The 19,657-nt window shown below is 38.7% G+C and overlaps 2 protein-coding genes across 3 annotated transcripts in view; one reads left to right on the top strand and one right to left on the bottom strand.

Moving 5' to 3' along the window:
* UBE2A (ubiquitin conjugating enzyme E2 A) lies at window positions 1-7,371 on the top strand. Its single transcript, XM_004379818.2, has 6 exons — window positions 1-285; window positions 425-505; window positions 912-937; window positions 4,751-4,840; window positions 5,668-5,756; window positions 6,091-7,371. Exons 1-6 carry the CDS (start codon window positions 242-244, stop codon window positions 6,217-6,219), a joined length of 459 nt encoding a protein of 152 aa, XP_004379875.1. The 5' UTR covers window positions 1-241; the 3' UTR covers window positions 6,220-7,371.
* Window positions 7,372-10,016: 2,645 nt separating this feature from the next.
* The window catches only part of NKRF (NFKB repressing factor), a 15,082-nt gene continuing 5,441 nt past the window's right edge, over window positions 10,017-19,657 (bottom strand). Inside the window, exons 2-3 of one of the 2 annotated variants that reach the window (XM_004379816.3) lie at window positions 14,059-14,189; window positions 10,017-12,999 (exon numbers count right to left, since the gene is read on the bottom strand). In XM_004379816.3, the coding sequence (XP_004379873.1) occupies window positions 11,042-12,999; window positions 14,059-14,173 (2,073 nt within the window). In that variant the 5' untranslated portion in view covers window positions 14,174-14,189 and the 3' untranslated portion in view covers window positions 10,017-11,041. Of the gene's footprint in view, window positions 13,000-14,058; window positions 14,970-19,657 lie in introns of those variants that run through there. The other variant, XM_023734494.1, reaches the window with a different exon arrangement.

Raw genomic sequence — 19,657 nt, forward strand, 5'->3', positions numbered from 1 at the left:
CCTGTCCGGCGCTCGCCATTCCAGTCCCCCCTCTCTTTTCTCTCAGGTTGGTTCAGCCCCGGTCTACTCCGGGTTGGTGCTTAGTCGGCGCCAGAGCGACCCTCGACTCCGTAGAGGTAGTGCTGATCCTGTAGGTGCTTCCTCATCGCCGGCTTCGGCTTCTTCAGCCTCTTCGGCCTCCTTAGCCTCCGCGGGAAGCAGAGACCCCGGTGTATGCCCCACCCTTGACCCCACTCGAGATATGTCCACCCCGGCTCGGCGGCGCCTCATGCGGGACTTCAAGAGGTAAAGCGGGAGGGCAAGCCCAGGCCGGGGGCTGCCAGCCAGGGCGCAGGGCGGGTCCCAAGGCAGGGTGGGCGCGGTAGGGGCAGCTGGCCGCGGCCGCAAGTGCGGGATTGAGGGGCCCCTGGTTGCTTTTCTGAAGGTTGCAGGAGGATCCTCCAGCTGGAGTCAGCGGGGCCCCATCCGAGAACAACATTATGGTTTGGAACGCGGTCATTTTCGGGTGAGTCTGCGTTCCCGGTGGTTGCGAGAGATGGAGAAGGCGAGCTGGCTTTATCTATCCTCCAGTCCAGGCTCCTTGCGAAGGCGGAGGGGAAAACGGAAAATGTTTGGGGTTGTCCGGGCCTAGGCGCCTCCCCGGAGCCTGTACCTCGATTAGTTCAATTCCCGCTGCCAGGGGAACCGTTTGGGGTTCTGAGGGGGGCGGAGCGGGGAATGGTGGCGGTTAGGCTCGGCGGCCTGCACTGGGTTTCTGGCCCGAAGCAGTCATTTACAATGGCTTTCCGACCCAGGAGACGGTGGTTTACCACGGGTGGCGGTGGCAGAGCTGGGAATAGCCATCTCCTAAAATGTGCCCGGGAGCAAGGAACCCCTTAAGTGGGAACTGACTGTTTTTCTTTCTGTTGCAGGCCCGAAGGGACCCCCTTTGAGGATGGTAAGAGAGTTTTCTTTACCCACCTTTCAGGAGCCTGCTCAACTGGGGAAAGGAAAGGGTTCCCGGTCATCCTGGAGGTGCCTCCCACTTAGGGACCTGCCTCTCCCTAGCCTCTGCCGACTAAGGGCTTGAGTGGAATCCAGTATGTGGCAGGTTGTTCTGGCTATTGTCTGCTTAAGTAGAACTGCTGCACCTTTTTCGTTCGTTCTTTTTTTAAAATCTGGGTAAGGCAGGTACTTTTTAAAAGGAGCATCATAGTACTTAAGGTGCTTAAGGATTTCTGAGGTTTGGGCTGTGATCGTGCTAAATTCAGCTCCCTATCAAGATGCTGAGTTAGTATAAATTCAACCAGTTGCTGATAGAGTCAAGAGACCCTAGAGACCATCTAGTTCAGAATTCTGCTCCCAAGGGCAGGAACTGTTCAGCAGGTGCTTAATATGTGTTTGTTGGATGTTGAGTGGATGCAAGAATCCCTTGCGCACAACTGTCTGGTGTCTGCAATCTCACTGGCTGCCTGTCAGCCTCACTACTATTAAGATGGTCTTGAATGGCCAATTTGAGTATAACATTGTTTCTTATTTTTAAGTGTGTGCTTTTATCAAGACTATGGTCAGTAATCTCAAAGCTGCTTCAGAATTGAGGTTAGCTTTAATGTACCCTCTTGACCAGTGCCCAACCTACTTGAAGATACTACATGTAATTTATTATAGGTACATGACTTTTAATTGATTTAGGCTTAATTTTTAAATACAAGCATGTTAATTGATTTCTGAAGATTTTTCAGAATCATTTGGAATTAATTATAGATTCATGTGCAGTTGTAAGAAACAATACAGAGAGCCTGTATACCCTTCACCCAGTTCCACCCTCCTTTGATCACATCTTGAATAACTATACTACAGTATCACAACCAAGAAATTGACATTGATACAGTATTACATTTGTGTGTGTGTGTTTACTTGTTGATGGTTTTTTGCAAGTTTAATACACTTAAAAGATGGTTAAAAGTATTTGAACTACTGACTGACATCTTAGTTCTACTCATGAAATTCTTTAATATTTAAGGTATTTAAAAAATAAAAGAATCTTGCTGTTATTTTTTTCTCAATGATTTACCTTCCTTTAAGCATGTAGCATTTGATATATATGCACATAACTCAGTTTGAAGGTAGGAACAAAAACATTTCTGCACACTGCTTAGCGCATGCTGTTGTTGTCGAGTTGGATTGCTTTCTGATGGTACCAGTCCCTAAAAGGTTGTGAGGTAGGTCAATATCAATCAGTTCTATAATTTGTCTCACATACTCACATTGCCCTAAGAAACTGTAGACAGTCACCTGAATACTTTTAGCTGCCTCTTTACCTTCACTCCCTGGGTAAATATCAGTGCTCTTCAATGCTGCAATGCACAGAAATGACAGTAGGAGAAAGTGATTCTAAGAGCATACTATTTGGTGCAGTTAATCATTTGAACTGATCCATAGCAAGAGCTAGCTAGACTTAACTTTCCTCTACTAGATTGGTATCTAGTTCTTTATATCTAAGCTTTATGTGCAGATTAACTGTGTATTTGCTTTAGCTCTAGCAGGCTTAGTTTTCACTGGCTTCTTTTTTCCTCCTCACTTCACTCACACTGCTTTATGCTGGGCACAGCTTTATTAATAGTACATCACTTTTTTGGGGGTTAGGTGCTTAAATATTTCAAGGGTGCTTCTCTTGTTTTAAGTGGTATGAATTGAAAAGGTACTTAGGGAATCCATTTTCTACCTGGACCTTCCCCTTGACATTACTGCCTCTATTTTTAATGATGTGTATCTCCATCCTGGCATTACTGAAAGGAATTTCTCCGGCTAAATGACACTACCCTTTTCTGATTCATTCTTTTGAATAGTGTGATATCCATGGATACTTCGTCAGGTGTCTAGAACACTAACCATGGCTATAAAAATATTTTGACCATATTTTCAATACCCCTTTAATTACAGTTAGGGAATTTACTGGAAATGACTACGGACAAGCACCATAGTTGATTTTGCTGTTTCCAATGTATTATATAAATGAACAGCTCCCAAAGTACTTCTGCTTCTTCATTGAAACCACTTGTGGTAGAAGTTTCTGGAACAGCCAGGCCCTAGTTAAAGAGATGAAACCTTAAGAAAAGAAACTCTTAAAAGTATTTTGATTTAACTTTACACGCTTGAAATAAGAGGAATATGTTCCCAAGAGCTCACACTGCCAAACAAAACATTGGGGGAAAATGCTTCCTCATCAAAATATCTTGGTATATATGCTGAATACAAAGGTTATGGAATATAATAGTCTTCATCGCATCATCTAAAAATTAATAGACAAGGTAAGGTACTAATATTTGCCTTTTATAATATATTCTTAAGAATTTGGGTATAAATCTTTTAAACAAATAAATCACCTAAAATCACTAAGGGTGTTGTTAAGGTAAATAAATCCTATGATGAGTATTTGGGTATTTTAAAAATCAGATTTTTCAGTCATCAAAATTTTTTTTTAAGTACATGTACTATGCTTTTTCTTCAGGGGTCACAAACTGGTGGCCAAATGGCAGAAAACACCTGCAGAAGTGTCTTCTTTGGCCAACACAGTATTAAAAAAAATTTGTATTTGTGAATGCTTTAGGCAGAACATAAAGGTCAGCGGTTTGAACCCACCAGCTGTTCTGTGGGAGAAAGCTGTGGCAGTGTGCTTCTGTAAAGATTACAGCCTTGGAAACCCTGTGGGGCAGTTCTACTCTGTCCTATGTGGTCGCTATGAGTCGGAATTGACTCGATGGTAACGGGGGTTTGGTTTGTTTTTTCCTTGTTGTTATCTCCTCAAGAAGATGAACAAAATCAGTACAGATTGTGTCAACAATGGTGAGGCTTAAATTTTCAGATATTTAAAGCTTAGACTTCTAAATATTCAGAGGATAAGCTCTACTATGCTTTAGAGCCTCCTGCTACCTTAGGTTGACACATATTCAAGAAAAACATTCATTTCAATAGTAGATAAGTTTGCTGGAGATATTACTGCAATTTAAACCAAATAGGATTTTTAAAAATTATTTCTGTCATGAATTCCCTCCATTAGTGTGAATAATTGAGTTGATTTTATAGTGAAGTACCTTGTGAGTTACACTTAGGGTTTTTGAGAGCAACTAAGAAGGGTTTTTTTGGCTTAGATTCAATTAAGTTCTCATGATAGAGTCACTATTACATGAAAAGGAACCAGTGGACACGCTTAAAACTATTCCCCTTCTATCCTGGGGACAGGCTATCATAAGGTTTTTAAAATAATTTGATTGTTGATTTGTATTTCTAGCATTGGTTTTTTAACCCTTGTGCTTTCATTCTTTCTAGTCCATTTCAAAAGCACTGGAGGGTTTAAGGTGGCAGCTGACTAAAATAGGCCTTTGAGGTCTTTCAGTCTTCTAAAGGAAGAAGGCCCAATTTTGGCTCCAGTTTTATTGTCACTTTATTTTGAGGATGTTTTCAAAATGCACAGTGGCTAAAGTTATCTTGCAGGCAGCTTTATGTTTAAGATGGCTGTCTCTAAGTTTAGCGGAGAATAATGGCAAAAGAAAAAAAAAGCACCTTTGTCTGGGTGGTGGTTGTTAACATGTCTGTCTGTTTTTAGAGCAATTCCTGGAGATGTATCTCTTAGTTGGTCTCTCCTCTCTACCCTACATCTTTGCGTTATTTCATTTAATACCTTTAAAGAGTTGCATAGCATTAAAAAACAAAGTGCTATTGAATTAAGTGATACATACATTTTCTTAAACCTTTTCCTTTCTAACTACAGGAACGTTTAAGCTTACAATAGAATTCACTGAAGAATATCCAAATAAACCACCTACAGTTAGATTTGTCTCTAAGATGTTTCATCCAAATGGCAAGTATCACTTTTAATGCAGTATTTTAAACTACTCCCTTTGCTTGGAGTCTGAGAGCCTCCTGGTTTTGATTATCATTTGCTTATTAAACTAAACTAAGGATGCTTTTGAGGTTTGCTGTTAATGTTAAACCAGATTGGGGTAGTCCGTGTTGGGGTTATTTTCACTAGCATTTAGAACAAGTTTTCAAGTCTGGATGCATATCAGAATTGCAATGGCACATTTTATAAATACAGGTGACCTGGCCCCACTCCAGACCTACTGAACATCAGATTCTGTGGTTGAGGGCCAGGTATGCGGTACGTTAGAAAACTGCTACAGGTGGTTCCAACTTAACCATTTGCTTTTTGTCTGGTAGTAAGCCTAGAAAAGCTTGCTTCCAATTCAGGTTAGTATTTTCCAGAGTATCAGATATTTTTATTTTTATGCTAAAATGTTTTGTGAACTGAGCTATCTTTTGGGTGTTATTTCAGATAGGAGCTATAGCTTCTAAATTTGGTGGAATGAATTTCCCACAGATCTATGGATGGCTAGAGCCCCTGTTAGAAAATGTGTATGATTTCCTGGATAATAGGGCAGTCTTCTCAGAAGGAGCACTAAAAGTATCTTCCAGTTTTATACTGATCAAATTTGCCATTCTGTGATCATTCTGATTATTTCACTAGGAACGATTATGACTTATCTTTTTAAGAAGCTAATTGGGAAGCAGCCTAGGCATCTCTTTAAACCTCAAAAGCAAAGTATTATTGCCTCTATTTGCCTTAACTATAATGTTAAAACCTTAATGGTTTTGTTATGTTTAATGTACCTACTTCTATTCTCTTAGTCTATGCAGATGGTAGTATATGTCTGGACATACTTCAGAACCGTTGGAGTCCAACCTATGATGTGTCTTCCATTTTAACATCCATACAGGTGAATTTTCTTTAACGTGACCATGGCCCTTGATGTGTTTATATTAGCAACCGAATTGTTTTTAAAAGTCTAACTTAATGGACCTTTTTTCTTTTGGCCAAAGCTTGTTTGCTTTATAGGTCATTAGGACCCAAGCCACCAGAAAATATACTATATACATTTGCCTAGCTCCTAGCAGATTACTGTATAACTCTAGGTTTGTATGATAAAGAGAGCAAACTTAGCTGTCATTTAGGACCATCCATTGAGTATCACTACCTTATAAAGTAGCTGTGTTTGTTCTTAATTTATTTTTTGCATTGAGGAACTGACATTTAAAAAATTGTCTCTATAGTCTCTATTGGATGAACCCAACCCCAATAGTCCAGCAAACAGCCAGGCTGCTCAGCTGTACCAGGAGAACAAGCGGGAATATGAAAAGCGTGTTTCTGCAATAGTAGAACAGAGCTGGCGCGATTGTTGACCCGGGTGCAGCAAAAGAAGAGGATGGTCATAAGAAAAATACATATGTGTTTGTCACCTTCCTGTTCCTCAGTGTCATTACATTTACTTTATTAAAAGAAAAATAGCTGTTGTGCTGTTTCCATCTTCCCTTGCCAAGCTTTTCCTATCCTTTCTACCCTCTCCTTGAACATCAGAAAACACCCTCTTTGAATTCAAATGTACTGTACCTGGGTTACTTGCAAAAATCACTAATGCTTCATTCCTTTTCTGTGGTATTTCATCTCCAGTCTTAGGGCAGCATTGTGTTACTGTACTTTACACTAAGCTTTTAAAGTGAATTGTTACACAAGTGGTGCTTATGCATAGGTTGACGACCAGGATGTTTTTAACAAAATGATTGAAGTATTTCATCCTGGCTGGTCCTTCACTTATGGTGGATTTAGAAGTGAATATATTTGGAATATGGCCTACAGAAAATATGGAAACAAATCCATATGAACATCCATTTTGAAAGAGCACTGGAGCCTAAAAATCCTAAAACTAAAATCCAACTACTATGGGTTCAGTGGTAGGAAGGACAATGTTAAAGGACTTAGCCAAAGGAGTGCAGCAATTGTAGTAACTGACACATCCTCTCCTGGTGAGAATTGACTGGACTACCCATGATAAGCTTCCGAACACTGAAGTCTTCTGGGTTTTTGCTTTGTAAAGAGGTGTGGCAACGAGGAACGGGAACAATCATTAGTTTTTAAGCTATGGAAGGTTGGAGATCCTTTAACCTTTTTAAAGGAGCAGTGCTGTCCTAGATAAATAGGCTTACAACCCTCCGTCTTTTTTCAGTTTGATTTACTCCAAGGAAGGGAGCATATCTGTGGCAAACTCTTTTCCACTCAAATCCTAAGTTAATGCTGCATGCTTTAGTTAGTTTCTTTCCTCTCAGCATTCTAAGGATCTTAAAGTCAACGTCTGTAATTTTTCTTTGACTATTTATCCTTTCAGATACAGTTACCTTTAAGTAGCAGTGTGGGACAAGGCTTGTAAATGTTTTGTCTAATGTTACATTGTCACCTCTTGTGCATTCATCACTCTTCTAAATCTAACTTTGCACAAGTAACCCATGTAAAAAATGTACATTTTTCAAAACTTGTAAATAAAAATAACCTTAAAATTTTGTAGTCAAGGTATAATACTCATTTCCCCCCTTAAGCATTTTAAAAAGAAAAATGTTGATTCTGGGAGTAGAAAAAAAGAGTACGTTGGAGAGGACCTTTTGGTTTGTTTCTTTTCAGTCATGTGAATGCTTCCTTTTAAACATTTTAACAGAATATAAAACTATTAAATAAAACACTTTAGTATATATTATAGTCAGTCATGGGAATAAAATTGTGATGGGGGGGATGAACCTGGATATTTGCCAGAGCCTTCAGACACCAAGATTTAACTTGATCCTGACATTCTACCTCTTAAAAAGCCCTAGCTTAAAAGCAAACAGTACCAAACTATTACAAAGTGTGTTTTAAATCCTATGTAAAGTTTGGGAGTATATACCGGTATCCTTAATCACCTTGTTCAGACAAAACTTTCTTCTGAACAGCCCGTCTAATTTTAAAGAGAAAAGAACAGTGACTTTGTGAAAACTATCACAGGTTCTCTTGGTACTTGTTTAGGGGGCTAAATGAAATTAAATCCTTATTGGTGCATGTACCCCACTCTTCCTTTAAGACTTGGTACTTAAACCTCAATTGGGGGGTTCATTCTATACTGAATACACATTCACTGGTTTGTTGTACCTAGGAGAAAACATTTTTTGCTCAATTCTATGTTTGCTTCAAAGTAGGACCACATCAACTTGGTCCTTATTTGGTGGATTAGTTTTACATTAACTTTTTCACCCTGCTGTGGCCAGGTATCTTAAATATTTTGACACTGTTAAATCATACTAGAAAACAAATTAGAGATTGGGAATGGACAGATTTAATAATATCTTTTTCTTTTATACACCTCCTAAGAAATACCATTCCCAATTTCACAGAATAATCCTTTCAAACACAATAGAGCCAACAAGCTGACACCCCCAAAGCATCATACCCATGGTCAAAGGCACCACAAACCATTCATTTGAACATTGAATGCTAATTTGCCTTTTTTTTTTTTAACTAACACCACAGGCTGCCTGCATGTAATTATAACAAAGTTAATTAAAATGGATTTGAGAGGTCCCTTTTCAAATGGCAGTCAGATTTGAACTTGAGTCTTCAATTCTGCACCTGCTGATGTGAGGAAGGGGGTTTGATGAAGAACCAAAGTTGTAATTAGAGTCCTTTATTTTTATCTCCAGCTTCAGGGGTTACTCATAGCAGTGAGTGCATTTTATACTACGAAAAAAAGAATCCCAACAGAATGCATGAAATTTCCATTCATTTTGCAATCAAAGGGGAGGAAAAAAATCTGAAAAGTAGATCTCTGAGACTCAATGCTATATTTAACTGAAAACAGAGCTAGTTCCCCAGTATTACAATATTATTTAAGTAATTAAAACTTGAAACTGCTCATTTACCTCTGTCGATTTTATAGCAAGGTTACTGGGTTAAAAATGACTGCTATCTCAAAGAGAAAATACAGGAACCAACTGAAAGGCGGCAAAATAGACCAGCAAGGTTGGCATCAGCTCATTCTCAACAACCCCATTTCTCTACATACTTATTCCCAAGCAGAGTTCCGTGACTTCGTCCTAACTCTGCACCAGTCCTAAAGCTGACCTAAGAAGTTAGGAAACCTGACCCCTTGAATCCAGGAACCAAATCTGTATATACTTGGCCCAGTTATTTGGGAGCCTTCTTAACTGTAACTCCATTAATATTCTGTTGGACTCATCTAACCAAACCAGAATTACATATAACATTTCCTTACTCCACTCTCCCCCCAAAAAAAAATCATTGTGGGAAGAGGAAAGACATACAAAGAGAAAAATGATTCAAGATTTCATGTCCCTTAATCCCTAAAGCCACCCTTACTCAGAGAATTGAAGACTGGCTGTTTTAATTCACTAACTGAACCATATGTTCTCAAGGTGGGCATGAACCTTGTAGGTATTAAAAACAAACAAAAAACTTAATCCTATAAAATTTATTAAGACTTCAGCTTAGTTCCCTTTGTGATTGTGAAAATACTAAGTTTGCCAAAATGAAATGCACACCTCGTTTCTCTTGCCAACAAAAGGCCACACACTGTAGAGAGGGAGGCAGCGGAAAGCAAATAGCATATACATGGTTAGTCATTGTAGGTGACCACCAGTTACAGAGATCCAGGTGCGAAGTTAATCCCTTCGCATTGAAAAAATACTGACTTAGGTACAATGTTAACATATAAATTAATTATAAATGTTAATATATAAATTGTAAGTATAAATAAGGAGAGGAAAGGAAAATTACTTCTTATTGTGACCAATCACTTGTCAAGCATGGTGCTAAATATTTTAGACACTGTCCTGAACAGCAACCCACTGGAGAGGTTTAATTGTCAATATTAATATTCATCTGTGCCGTTATAGGTAAAGTTACACTTCATTTATCTGCGATACAAAAACAAAATCATGTAAGAGTGCACAGCCTAAGATTTGGTTGTAGCCAGCATGTTGGTCCACAGGAAAAATGTGATGGGTGACTGACTAGCTGTTCCTGTCTGCTGAGTCATGTTTATCCACGTGTGTTCTGGTGTAGAAATATTTTGTGCAATATTTGAAATATTTCCCTTCTCCAAAGACCCAGAGTGTCCTTCCTAGGTTGCTGCCCAGAAATAAGTACACCACCATTTTGATCAACTTGGGCTCCTTTTATTCAGGAAGCATACACTAATTCTTTTTATACATTTTTTTTACATTCCAGAAATAAGCGAAAATAGCAGTTTTAAATATGTTACAAAGTTGGCTTTTGAAGCTTAATAAGCTTTTTGAGAGAGGGACCAGCCAACTGACCTTTTCATCAAAGCACCAATGTCTCTTCAGTCTTTTACATCAAGCTCTACCACAGCTGTAGTTCGGTTGCTTTGGATGTGCTGCACATCCAAACCCTGTGAAAGCTATAATGGAGAGTCGCTGTGAGTCTCTCTGCAAGGCACCAAGAACAAACAGTTCAAGCTTCCTTTCTTCGGATTGAATCAAACCGTTTTTGAATCCTTTCATTGCTCTCTCAAGTAGTGCTCTCTCAGCATGAAGACTAAAATTTGTTAAAACCCATATATCACAAGATACAGTAAATCACTCCCAATATTCTGGAAATCACATGGTAGAAGTTATAAATAAATGAACACTAAAATTACTTTAAGAAAGTTTTACATCATTTAGTTGGTAAGGACATTTACATGTACAGCACAATTTACTGTTAAACATTCTATAGCTAGCTTCACACAAAGATGAAAAGAGATAATACAAAATGATTTGACAGTTCCATAATTCTGGAAGTAAGACTATAGTTTTACTGTAGTCAATATCAACTTTACATATTGTTGCAGATTGCTGTGCTATGCCCTTTAAAATGAGAATTTCTTTCTCAGAGTAAAATTCCATTTGGATATGTGTTCTTGCTTATACAAACTGCTAAAATCCAAGGGACACAGCAATATCAAAGACACAAACAGTAACTGCACAATATCATCTTCTGGATTAAGCTAATACAAGTGGACAGAATTCTCCAGGTTCCAAAATCCAATAAAGCACTATATGAAATGAACAAGGTGAAACATCTGAAGAATGAATATACTCTGCAACCAGAAAATGTAGCATCTCTTTAGTTTAATTCATAAATCTGCCCCATTAGGCATTTACAAAATAAATTAGTAAGAACTCAATTTGCTTGAGGCATTACAAGCTCGTAATGCCCCACCTGGCCTTCCTGTTTGAGCTGATCGAGTAGGTCTTCCTTCCGCCTTTTTCTACCTACCACCAGGTACCTATCATGGCCCACCCCATGAGACTTACTCTTAAGGCCATACTTCTGGGCAATCTGGTGTATTTGCTTCCGCTCATCATTAGTCAGCTCTGTAGAGAAAGTCAAATCCGAGTGGCTCTCGGAGCGGGCGTAGTTTCTGATGATCTGTTCAATATCTCGCTTGGCAATTTTATTCACTCTCTCTACGTCAAGACCAAGCCCTTCTCGCTTATGCTGCTCTTTGACTGAGATAGGCTCCCGAATGCCCTCACCAGATTTACCTAGCCCACCCCCAGTCCAACCCATCTTCCTCAGCAGCTGATTTCCAATGTTATCTTCTCTGATTTGTTGTTTGTAAGCCTCCTCTGCTGAGCGGCCCTGAATTTCATTTCTGGAAATCACATCTTCAATAGCTCCTTTCTTCAAGTTGTTAATGACAGTCGGCTGGGTCTTTTTGAGGGTTTTCACAGCTTCCCCAGCAGCTTCATACTTGACAGTTTTCTTCACTCCAACCGCTTCAGCAATTACTTCACTCTCTAGAATTACCTTGCATTTCCACCGGAGGCCTGTCATTCTCTCATAGACGTATTCAACTGTCATCCGGTTAAACTGAGCCGTGTCGTTCAGTGTGCACACAGGATTTGAAGAATTCTCATAAACCACAAGATCCTTTATGTCTTTCTTCTTTCCAGATCCCTTGGGTGAAGAGCCTGTTTGGCATTGTGAACTTTTGACAGATGGGTAAGTGGGTTGTGTTTTTTGAAGAATCTTTAAAGCCTCATCAGCAGCTGCGTGTTTACTTGTTTTTTTGGTTCCATAACCTTCGGCTAAGCAATGATCTTGCAAAAACACCCGACAACGCCATGTGCGATTTGGCATCATCTCATATTTGTATTCAACTGACATCTTGTTGTACGAGGCAGAATTGTTAAGGATGCCAATTGCATCGTTTGCATTTTCCGTCAGGACAAAATTGGTCCAGTGTTTGGCAGAAGCATTAAATATCGGCTGCCCACAAGCATCTTTAGCCAGCACCACCAGCTCTTCCTGTGGTTTCAGAGCTGGAGGAAAGTCATAAGAAGGCATGCCAATCTGACACACCACAAGGTCCTCTCCAATTGTGTGCTTGAATTTCCGTCGGACAACTCTAACTTCAATGCGTTTCTGCAAGAGTTTTATAGCTAGTTCAGTAGCTCGATCCCTGGACCCATTCTTGCTGCCAGCATAACCTGTAGTTAAGTAGATATTTTGGCATCTAACTTCACAAGCGTAGCCATCTATTAGAAGTTTTTTATTTTTGGGGATGTCAGCAGGAGGGATTTCTTTCAGAGGGGTGTATATATACTCAGGATTTGTCTTACATGCCTGAATACAACGAGTTAACATATATGTATAATTAATTTTATCAGATCCAGAAGTCATCTCTGGATTAGAAAGGTTCTTCCAGATAGTCGCTGTTAATTTTTCAATAAAATACTGCTTCTCGGCTACCAGTGACTCAGGAAATGTCTGTGATGGTGAAGGCTCGGGAGCTGACTGAGAGTTTGCCTGCTGTGATGTGCTGCTTGGGGCAGGGTTTCCACTGTCAAAATACATGTTGGCTGTTACAGGCTGGTCTTTTGTGAAAATAAATCCTGACGAATCACAATACTGAGAATTCCCATCTTGTATACTGAAAGAGTCTTGAGTATAATCTTGGTAGATGTCTCTTGGCATGCTGGCAAAATGTGTTTGTTCATTTACCTCTTTTGTTTGAGGGCCACAAGGATCTTCCTGTCTTTCATCTTTTGAACTACTAGCTACAAAATGTACAGGCTCAAAACGAGGTCTCGCATGGAATTTGGAACCGGCTTGCTTTTTAGGAGGATTTTGACCTACAGAATGAGTGAAATTTACAATTCATTAAAAAGGAATATTTCAAAAGAACCAAGCAGGAAAATAGTACCAACCAAATTATTTGCAAGCTGCATTGTTGGTACAAGCTATTTCCCATCACAAAACCTTTAGGTTATTTAGGTGAAGGGATTCGAATATCAATGTAAGGTCCCAGCATAAAGAGGGATGCTCCCCGTCCTTCTATGTGTAAGGGAAGGCTCTTGTTAGAAAATATATCATTGAATCAGGTAGGCAGGTCACCACCATGGCATAATTGGTAGATGCTTTCACAGTGAATGGGTTAAAACACAGGTGAAGTATACTCAGAATAAGCAGTATTGTTCCAGTATAATTTCATACCACTTGTGCTTAAGGAGTGCACATGGAACAGCTGGCTCTAAGGTAACAGAGATGACCAGAGGCATTCACAAACCCTTTCTCTTTTGTATCAGAGGTGAGTGACTCTATGATGGTGTTTTATAGTTGTGACTAAAAATCAAATAAAAGAATTACCAAACGATCCCAAAAGTTTCAACCTCAAATTCTTAGTCCTGACCTCTTCTGCACAACAAGGTGCTTGCTATATTTTATTTCTAGAAGAAACAACAGCTAGAAACTTAATGGATTGTAGGGGAAACCAAATCTAAAGCTGTAAAAGACCTCTCGATTGAGGCTATAGCAGACATTCTGCTAAAGCTTCCTCCCTGTAACACTGGTCAGTAGAAAGGTGGCCCATCTTGGACCCATCCAAGAGGATTTAGTTACTTAGATACACAAATGATAGAAGTATAAGGTGTTCTATTTGGAGGAAGGCACCATGGCACAGACTTCAAGGATGGCATTATAATCTGACTTCAGTATTCTTAGTTTTCAGTTCTATTTAGCAAGTCTCCAAAAAAAAAAAAAGGTAAATAACTGAAAGTTAAAACTCTTTTACATCTGTGTAATACCCAAGGTTATTTAAAACCATATACCACACTCATATTATTAAAAGAATAATTTTAAAAAAAGCCATGTTGTTTCTTCAAATCCCACCTTCCAGAAATAAGTATACTCACCATCACATGTTGAGAGGTGGCGTTTTTGACCTTTGGAAGGTTTGGACAGCATCAGATCATATGAAGGCATCTCCCCAATATCAATACCTTCAGCCATTTGGAGAATTTTTTCCATCAAGCGTGGGCTGTACCTATTTAAATTAATATAATCTACTGTTAAAACAAATAAGAATGTAGTTCTTAAAAAAGCTTCTAAATGAGCCAGTCTTAAAACTGTCCCTATAGGACTCATAGGACCTTATCAACAGAGTATTCCGGATATAAAACGGAAGAATCTGCCCCCAAAATACTTCCCTATCAAATTGGTTTCCTATCAAATGAGTAATTATGTTACTGTCATTAGAACCCAAGATTTTTCAGCATAAGACATACAAACATAAAATCAAGAAATTTAAGTAAGGATATTATCTTTAATTTGAAATTAAAAATATCAGTATAAACTCATTACCTATTTTTCTCTTTCTAATACACACATGCATATATATATATTCTAGCTCTGTCCAATAAAGGGCCTAGAAGTAATAACTGTTAACAGCTGCTGGGTTGTTAATATCCAGATTGCGGTCTCTATCACTTTCCACTAAAAGGAATCGAGGTCCTTAGAGAAATAGCTGATTCCAGGTCTGGAGTAGGAAACGTTTAAGATGAGCCTGGGAGATCTTCTTGTGCCCGGAGACAAGGAAGCTGTCAAAGACCACAAGGGCTGTGTCAAAAGCAGGACTCAGAAGCCAATTTGAATAGACTCCCACTGGCAAAAGTGAGCCAACTAAGTGTCAATAAGAACAGTAACTACAACGGATTAAAACACATCAGATATGTTTTAAGGAATCCATGAGTTCATAATGATACTCAAACAATCATTATTGGCCACCTTTGGAGGATGGTAGGAAATCAAGTCATTACTCTGAAAACAGGTAAATATTAAAGGAAGAAGGCAAGCATTTATCCTGCGTTCTCTTGTACAAAGTGTTCCTCAGAGCAACCAAAGAGGTAATGAGGGAAAATCTTTACAGAAGCATTCCAGCTAATAAATGAAGGAAGGACAGACTACTACCACTTTGCAACACAACGAAATAATAAATCCAGGCAATGATCATCCGAAAACCAAAACCAAACCCGTTGCTCTAGGGTCGATTCCGACTCATAGCAATGATCATCAGTGGCTGCTAAAACTATTGGGTGAAAAGTTGATAGGGAAGAACTCAGAAACAGACCCACACAAATACGTACAACTGATTGTTGACAAAGGCTCAAAAGCAATTCAACGGAGAAAGGGTAGCCTTTTCAACAAACGATGCGGGAGCAGTGGGCATCCACAGGCAAAAAACAAACAATAAACCTCACCTAAACCTCACGTCTTCTACAAAAACTAACTCAACATGCATCATGGACTTAAATGTAAAATGTAAAACTATACAACTTTTAGAAAAATACACAACAGAAAATCTTCAAGATCTAGGCCTAGGCAAATAGTTCTTAAACTTGACCTCAAAAGCATGATCCATAGAAGAGAAAACTGATAAAAAGGACCTCATCGACATTAAAAACTTTTGCTCTTGGAAGAACGTTGGGAAGAGGATGAAAAGACAACCTACAGACTGGGACAAAATATCTACAAACCACATATCCACCAAAAGTCTAGTACCAAGACCATAAGAAGACCTCTCAAAACTCAACAGTAAAAAACAAACAAAAAAACCCAACTATAAAATGGACAAAAGACACGAACAGAACATTTCACCAAAGAGGATATACGTATGGCAAATAAGCACATGAAAAGATGTTCAACATTAGCCGTCAGAAAAATACAAATTAAAACCACAATGATTGGTGAGGATGTAGAGAAACTGGAACACTCATCCACTACCGGTGGGAATGTAAAATGGTACAGCTTCTGTGGAAAACAGTTTGGTGGTTCCTCAGAAAGTTAAACACAGAATTACCATATGACCCAGCAATTCCACTCGTAGGTATATACCCCAAAGACTTGAAAGCAGGGACACAAATACTTGTGCACCAACACTGCAGCACTATTCATAATAGCCAAAAGGTGGAAACAACCTCGATGTCCATCAACAGATAAACGGATAAGCAAAATGTGGTATATCCATACAATGGAATATTATTCAGCCATAAAGAGAAATGAAGTTCTGATACATGGTATGGCATGGATGAACCTTCAAACATTATGCTGAGTGAAAAAAGTCGGAAACAAAAGGAGAAAATACTGTATGATCCCACCTACATGAACTATCTAGAATATGAAAATGCATAGAGACTGAAGTTTATTAATGGTTAGCAGGGGTGGATGGGAGGGGGAAAGGGGGAATTACTGCTTAAGGGGCAGTAAGTTCCTATTAAGGACGATGGAAAAATCTGGAAATGGATTGTGGTGATGACTGCACAACATGGTGAACGTAATTAATGTCACTGAGTTGTACACATGAAAATGGCTGAAGTGGAAAATGTTTTGTTATATATATTTTACCACAATAAAAAACGCTTAGCGTGTAGATACTAATAATTATCAAAAACAAAAAACCCACCATGATATCACTACACACCTATCAGAATGGATAAAATAAAAAATGGTGACAACACCAAATGCTGGCAAGGATGCGAAGAAACGGAATCACTCACACGTTGCTGGTGGGGATGTAAAATGGGACAGCCACTCTCTGGAAAACAATTTGGCAATCTTTTATAAAACCAAATATGGAATTAGCATATGACCCAGTAATCACCCTCTTGGGCATTTATCCCAGAAAAATGAAAACTGACGTTCACACAAATACTTGTATGCAAATGTTCACAGCTGCTTTACTCATAATAGCCCCAAACTGGAAAGAGCCCAGATGTCCTTCAACAGGTGAATGGCTAAACAAACTCTGTACACACATACCATGGAACACTACTCAGCAATAAAAAGGAATGAACCACTGATACACACAATATCATATAAGGGTGGGAGGGATGCCGATGTGGTTATAAAAGGGCAATGTGAGGAATCCTTGTAGTATTGCAACTGTTCAGTATCTTGACTGTGGTGGTGGACATAGGAACCTACACACGTGACGACTTGTATAGAACTAAATATACACATGTAAATGAGTACTCATAAAACTAGGGGAATCTGATTAAGATCAACAGATTATAACAAAGTCATTATCCTGGTTGTGATATTATACTATAATTTTACAAAATGTTACCATTGAGGGAAACTGGGTAAAGTATATGCAGGATCTCTCTGTATTACTTCCTACAACTGCATGTGAATCTACAATTATCTCAATAAAACTATCAACTACAAAACAGTTGGTGGGGAACTTTACAATCTTAATACCACTAAAAGTGGGACAATGAGACATGTGCCCCCAGATGTGATCCAATGGGACATACACAGCACTATCTATAAAGTACTCCTGCCTACCAAATAATTGAACCTGAACCTAATCAAGCCCCTACCTCCCAGTTTACAGGACCTTTGAGGGAAAGAGAAACATGTTAAACATTACTACAAGGATATAATCAGCCAAATCCAGAATGAAGGAAACACTGTGACAACCCAGTTTCTTCATCAAATAAACAGCATGAAAATAAAAGGACAGGGAGAATGGTTATACGTTAAAGGAGACATATCAACCAAATATAATGTGTGGGCCGTGTCTGGATCCTGAATCAAACAAACTAACTGTAAAAAAAAAATTTTTTTTTGAGACAAATAGAGAAAATGGAACATAGGCTAGGCATTGGATGATATTAAGAAATTACTGTTAATTTTGTTGCGTGTGAATAATGGTATTGTGACTCTGTTTTTAAAAATCCTGATATATACTTCAATATTTTACAGGTGAAATGATGTCAGGATTTTCTTTAATATACTCCAGACTACCCCCCACAAAAGAACTGGGGACAGGAGAGAAGAAATAAGAAGGGTAACATAACAAACTGTTGATAACTGCTGAAGTTGAGTAATGGGTACATAGGGGTTCATTAAGCTATTCTCTTTTGCTTTTGTTTTCCGTAACAAGAAGTTTAAAAATATATAATTTTTTAAATGGCTCCTTATGAAGTAGATTGGCTGCCTGACAGAAACAAAAATATGGGCTCAAGTAAAGTAAGTTTTGGTTATCATGGGTACCTGCTTACCTTTCTACCTTCAGAGCCTTTCGGGGAAGTTACCAATAGAGACCCATGGTGGCATTTGAGAAGAAAAGTTCTGAAAATGAGTAACTATCATATCTTTATATGAATAGGTTCTGAACTTTAAGGGGGTAACAATTTCCATTTTCGGCACAAAAGGTTTCATACCCAGCAGACATCTTTCCTTGGAAAGCAGAGAAGTCAAGGCGAGGATTCCCAGACAGCTTACCAGAAGCTAGCGCAGTAGTAACCTGCGCTTCCTACTGGTAACTGTTGCTGCTGACACCAGTATTTAAATACTAAGCAACTGCACTTTCATTTACTCGTACATGAACTTCAGGAAGTTTAGCCTAAAAATGTTATACATTCTCTATCTTACTTCCATTCAGATCTGGGAGTCCAGTTTCTAAGGTGTGAGATGAAAAAAACATACATATGAAAACGAGGTGAAGTCTACCTAAATAGTTACTGCAACCAAGCTACTCACCTTGAATTTCAGTCAAAACTGCTCTCCAGACCTTCAATTAGAGCATGATTCCAAACACGGTGTACAACTGTAAATGACATGTATGTCATACGGGTGCATGAATGACGCATTTGGGGCTCACTCCATGAGCACTCACTCTTCTCTCAGGTTTCTGCTAGCACTAGTAATGATTATACCTTTGTACTGTTCCCTATTCATTATATCTGCCACGAAATCCAACATCACCCATAGGCTATAAAAATAAGCCTTTACGTAGGCTGTCAACACAGTCAGCTTCTCGGTCTTTTATTAGGGAGCCATAATGCCAAAGAAGCCCAACCAGCAGGAATAATAATGGAAAAAACGTATAGTACGTAACACTGCACTATTCAAAGAACAATGCAAAAATTAATCTAGAGTCTTTAATAAGACCACCACTAGGATTTCATTCCTATTTCTAAAATTCTCCATAGAGTAGTTACCCAGGGATAAAGAAGTGGTTCCACAAATTTGAAATGAGCCAAAGCAGTAAAGCTTTCATTACTCAATTTCCATAGTGTATTTTTTCATAGTGTATTTAATAGTAATACTTTTTCTCCAGGTGTTTTAGGAAACCCACACAGAAAAACACCTACAATCCCAACCACTGATAATATTTTGAGATTTACCTTTTACTCCTTTTCCTATGCTTTCCATACCACTACCAACCCTAAATCACTATCAGACTATCTATGTTAATTTGCAATCTGGTGGTGGTGGAGGGTGGTTTTTTTTTTTCTTTTTATTGTACTTCAGGTGAAGGTTTACAGAACAAATAGTTTCTCATTAAACAATAGTACACATATTGCTTCATGAAATTGGTTAACAACCCCACAACATGTCAACCCTCTCCCTTCTCGACCTTTTTTTTTTTTTTTTTGGTGAAAATACACATAGCCTAAGATACACCATTTCAAAAATTTCTACATGCACAGTTCAGTGACATCGACT

The sequence above is a fragment of the Trichechus manatus genome, unplaced genomic scaffold (assembly GCF_000243295.1).
Source record: "Trichechus manatus latirostris isolate Lorelei unplaced genomic scaffold, TriManLat1.0 scaffold00068, whole genome shotgun sequence".
NCBI lineage: Eukaryota > Metazoa > Chordata > Mammalia > Sirenia > Trichechidae > Trichechus > Trichechus manatus.

Bases quoted from the DNA above. Each gene is read 5' to 3' on its own strand.
- UBE2A (XM_004379818.2), top strand. From the start codon at position 242: ATGTCCACCCCGGCTCGGCGGCGCCTCATGCGGGACTTCAAGAG. The intron at 286-424 runs GTAAAGCGGGAG...GCTTTTCTGAAG, and splicing joins CTCATGCGGGACTTCAAGAG to GTTGCAGGAGGATCCTCCAG. The intron at 5,757-6,090 runs GTGAATTTTCTT...TTGTCTCTATAG, and splicing joins CCATTTTAACATCCATACAG to TCTCTATTGGATGAACCCAA.